Here is a 5,000-nt window from a genome sequence, read left to right as displayed (position 1 = left end):
GTTTAGGAAATGAAGACGGAATGAGTTTTACTTCTTCCCCACTATTTTTTAATTATTCAACATATATTTTGTTCGATCAATATCATTGACTGCATGCATTATAAATTAGTCACTGGTTAAATAATCAATTATTAAATTATAATATTATAAAAATTAATTTTATTAATATTTATAGTAAGTTTTAAAAATAAATATATAAGAAAATTAAGAAACATGTGGCAGCCTAGATAAATCGAAGTGCATGAATTGATTTATTAATAATATTTTTAATAGTTGTTAGAGTACGTATTTCAAATTATAGTGAGATATTTATCCAATATATTAAAGTTAATTTTTTTTTCCTTTTATAACATTTTATAATATTAATCGATAAAGTATTTACAATCGTTTTAAATATAACTGATTCTGTTCATTTGGAAGAAGTGTTTAAGTAATAAATACTTCTTTAAGTAATTTTTTGTTCAACAGGCATATGCTCGGAACTGAACTATGTATATTTATATATTAATATTATAAGTTGAATGATATTTTAAAGAAAAATTTACATACTGATTTACAATTACGAGTATTAAACCGTTATTAATTGTGTAATATAATATTTAATAATTTAACACCTGTTTTAACAATCACTAAAATAATTCACCATAGTTTATAATTGGCTGTTCGGCTGTTTATAATTAAGACACAACTAAATTTACAATGGATATTATTTTAATTTAATATCAGAGTATATACTATCACATCTAATATAAATGTAAACTTGTCAATTTTATTCGTATAAATTTATTAGAATTTAAATTATTTAACGTTTGTTAATAATTTATTTCTGATTACGTATAAAAATTCAGTAAAATATAATTAGTAAGAATTGTACGTATAATGTTATTTTTAAGAAATATTACATGGATTTTACTTAATAATTATTTATTTTAAGGACTTTAGGACTTTTTCGTCTTAGATTTAGAGACCATATTGAATATTTTTAAATACAATCAGGCCATCATATTTTTCAAATTAATATATACTCGCATATACATATATATATATATTAATTACTATTATCATCGGCGATCGGTAACAAATTTTCGAAATTATTTTATTTCCATTTTGTAAATAAAAATTAACAAATCTATACTTTTTGTTTCAATCTTAACTATTAATATATTCTTTCTTTATAATATTAGGTAGTTACTAATAATTTAATTTGTATTTATTACATCTGTTTATTAGATCTATCTTATTATTTAATCAGTAGGAAAAAAATTATTTTTTTCAAATGTTTTGTCGTAAGTTATAAAGTAATATAAAGTGAATAAATTTTATAAAAATAATATTTTTATATTATATTAAGTTACGTTACATAACAGTATGAACTTTATGCTATTTTCATTAAATCATGTATGATATTTTTAAACCTATAATATTCACATATTTAAGTTGCAAAACAATATTGTAAATAATGTTCTAAATCGTCGATTTATATAAAAAAATAAAACAAAATATACATTGATCTTAAACAGTATGAATTACATTAATTATTCTAAAATATTTCTTGATATTTATGTCTGAAATATAGTATTATTGTTATAGATATGAATTTTTTTAATTTTATTTTTTTAAAGAATATTACCGTAATCTTCATAATATTTAAAAATAGATTTAAAAGTTATACATAATTAGATATTATGTTTATTATTAAACAGTAATATAATTTTAATTAAACTATTTAAATTCTTTATAAAAACGGTTAATTTTAAATATTTAGATTAATATACAATTTATGATAATATAAACAAAGAGAATTCAATATTTGCAGACAAAATAAGTAGTATATAATATTTTATTACAAGTTTACTTGAAAGTATTATATATATATATATATATATAGATTAATGTGAAAATAAGTATATATACAGTATATATTCAGGTTATTTATTATTTTTAATATTAAGAGGAATTTTTTAACCTCAGTCTCGTATACCATTTTATATGAAAGATATTTTATCATCGCACTAGTTTCAGCTAAGAGTATTTTAAATTATTTCGCAAATACAATGAGATTGCATAAAAATGTTTATAAAATTGATTTAATGAATTGTTGTTATATAAAATTACCATTTTAACATATATTTTAATATTTCTAAATATTAAATAATGCTGGAGTGTGCATCGATGAATGATCATGAATAATTATATATAAATATTTATGAGAATTCATTAACCCATATAGTCTTGTGTATTTAAATTCTAAATCAGATTTTTTAAATCATCAGATAATTTTACTTGGTCGTCAAGAAATACGTTTACATCATCAAGCTTGAAAGTATGCGTATGTATGTGATTAATTTTTAATAAAATTATTTTTAAACTTATTTCTAAAGGCTTTCGTTGGTTTAATTGTTTTTTTTTAAATACACTTATTTGCATAATAATTTTCTTTTTCATTTAATATTACAATACATACTAAGGTTTGATAGTTTATAATATTTCTTAAATGTATTTTCAACTTGCTTAGAAACTTATGTTTAGTGTTTTAAGCTAATGTTAATCGCAATAATGATGTTGTTAAAATTTTTTGCCATATGATAATTGCGCAATAATTCGAATATATTTTATTAATCAATCATAAATTTAATACAATATAATGGTTAAGTGGTATTTTTTATTAGTTAATATAATCTGAGAAAATTTTTCGAATAATTACAGGCATTTAGTCAAGTATTAAGATAAGCATTTTTAAAACCCTTAAATTATATGCTATGTAATGCATACGATAGAGCAATGATATCAATAAAATACAAAAATAAAATTGATTTTATAAGAATTACAATTTATTATTATTTCAAATATATAAACACCAACCATCTTGATTAAAGTAGTATAAAACTAAATTTATATTAAAATTCAACAAAACTTAAAATTCTTTCCGACATTACATAAAAACTATAAATATACTTACTGATGCTTAAATATATATATATATATATATATATATATATATATATATTATGGATTTATATGTATCATTTTAATAACAGAATATAGAACGTTATCGGTGATTCTATAAATAAATAAATAAATATATATATACGCATATATTTTTCTAAGAAGTTTTTACTATATACATTTGTTGAAAAACTACCACATCTTGTGTCACTTGTTTTTTCATTGAAATTCTACTGGAATCACTTCAGTCGCACTGGCTATGACATTAACTGTAGTATAATGTACATACTTTAGTAATTTACACTCGGTAATATTGCATTTACGTGCACACATGCCACGCACACAACATACGAACTTGACCTTTATTGACAAGAGGTTGTCTGAATGTAGTACCCGTAGCATAATTAGCAAATGCCTTTTTGCTGCCTTTTATTTCAAATTTTGTTTAAATTAGCAACTTTTTATTTGCATAGACACAAGGAAGAACGTAGTTATCGCTACAGTAAAGTTCCTACGTTCTTTAAAGCTAAAGTAGCGCTTCCAATGTAAGTTATTAATTAAAAGTAAATATGAACAATCCTATGAATTTTTAAATAGTTTTTATGACAAGTGAAAGTTTTGTATAAGCTTGTATAAGATAATATATTCGCATGGTTCTTTCAATTATTTTACAGCCACACAATATGAGTTACTTGAAATCAGTAGGTACAAGCATTATTTATATTGGGGCCTTCCTTGCTGTAATTACATTTGTTCCTGGAATTCCACCTAATTCAAAGTTTACCGAATATAGGTATGGTATTATGCTTAACATTTTGATAAGAAAAATATATAAGATTTCTATAATAAGAGTAAATTAAATATTATAAAAATTACAAAAATTTCATTCATAAATAAATATATTATATAATTAAAAAATCAAAATATTATTATTTGTTTTTAATGTTAATTACACTTTTGGCAAATTACGATTTTTATAGTGTTATTGCACCAAAAAAATTGACCGATGCCCTAGCTATCAATGGAAGACTAAATAATGCTGAAATTTTATTCCAAGGACATTTGAAAGGACCAGAAGCATTTGCTTCTTACAATGGTGAGCTTTATACAGGGATTCATGGAGGCTTTATAGTTAAAGTTACCGATAATAAAATTATACCTATTGTTAAATTTGGCAAAGACTGTGGTAAGATTTTTAACAATCACCAATAGATATTTATTAAACAATAATATATTAAAAAGAATATATCAATATTTAAAGATGGACTTTGGCAAGAATCTAAATGTGGTAGACCTCTAGGATTAAAATTTGACGATAAAGGTGTCTTATATGCCTGTGATGCTTATTATGGAATTTTTAAAGTTGATGTAAAAACAGGAAAATACAAAGAAATTATTAATGTTGCGGAACCAATTGAAGGGAAAAGACCAATGATAGTTAACTCTTTAGATATTGCAAATAATGGTGATATATATTGGACTGATTCTAATGTTGAGTTTCATCTTGAAGATGGAATATATACTGGTTTGGTAAATCCCTCTGGAAGGTTTGTAAAACAATTAATATTACATAATACTCAATTATTAATGAGAGTAATTTGAAATATTTAATGGTAATTTTTTCATTTTTATTTTAATATTTGATTTAATTTTTGTAATTAGTAAATTATTTCTTTTCATTTTTCATATGAATGCAAAAATATATTTTTATATACTCGTTTAAATTCTTTATGTATTGAAAGATTTCTTTTCTCAATAATTTACAGTACTTTTTAAAATGATATTTATTAATCCTTTATGACAGTTTTTTTATTAAAATTCGTTATAGTATTTATTGATTAAATGTAATTTTTAGGGTATTTCGATACGATGCTAAAACAAAAAAAAATCAAGTTCTTGTTGATAATTTAGCATTTGCAAATGGTATTGCCCTGAGCAAAGATGAAGATTTTATAATTGTAGCTGAGACTTTTGCATCTCGTATAATAAAATATAATCTAAAAGGACCTAATGCAGGTAAATGGGAGATATTTGCGGAAGGACTTCCAGGAATG

The 5,000-nt window shown here is 22.0% G+C and overlaps 1 protein-coding gene across 1 annotated transcript in view; it reads left to right on the top strand.

The window, feature by feature from the left end:
- Nucleotides 1–3,265: 3,265 nt before the first annotated feature.
- Nucleotides 3,266–5,000, top strand: part of LOC105367640 (adipocyte plasma membrane-associated protein) — a 2,835-nt gene continuing 1,100 nt past the window's right edge. The window contains exons 1-5 of the mRNA XM_011506407.1: nucleotides 3,266–3,491; nucleotides 3,621–3,739; nucleotides 3,927–4,132; nucleotides 4,208–4,493; nucleotides 4,802–5,000. Coding sequence (XP_011504709.1) covers nucleotides 3,630–3,739; nucleotides 3,927–4,132; nucleotides 4,208–4,493; nucleotides 4,802–5,000 — 801 coding nt within the window. The 5' untranslated portion in view covers nucleotides 3,266–3,491; nucleotides 3,621–3,629. The remainder of the gene's footprint in view (nucleotides 3,492–3,620; nucleotides 3,740–3,926; nucleotides 4,133–4,207; nucleotides 4,494–4,801) is intronic.

The sequence above is a fragment of the Ceratosolen solmsi genome, unplaced genomic scaffold (assembly GCF_000503995.2).
Source record: "Ceratosolen solmsi marchali unplaced genomic scaffold, CerSol_1.0 scaffold7, whole genome shotgun sequence".
NCBI classification, from domain to species: Eukaryota; Metazoa; Arthropoda; class Insecta; order Hymenoptera; family Agaonidae; genus Ceratosolen; species Ceratosolen solmsi.
Note: the sequence above shows the minus strand (reverse complement) of the source record. Positions and strands in the feature narration are given on the sequence as shown.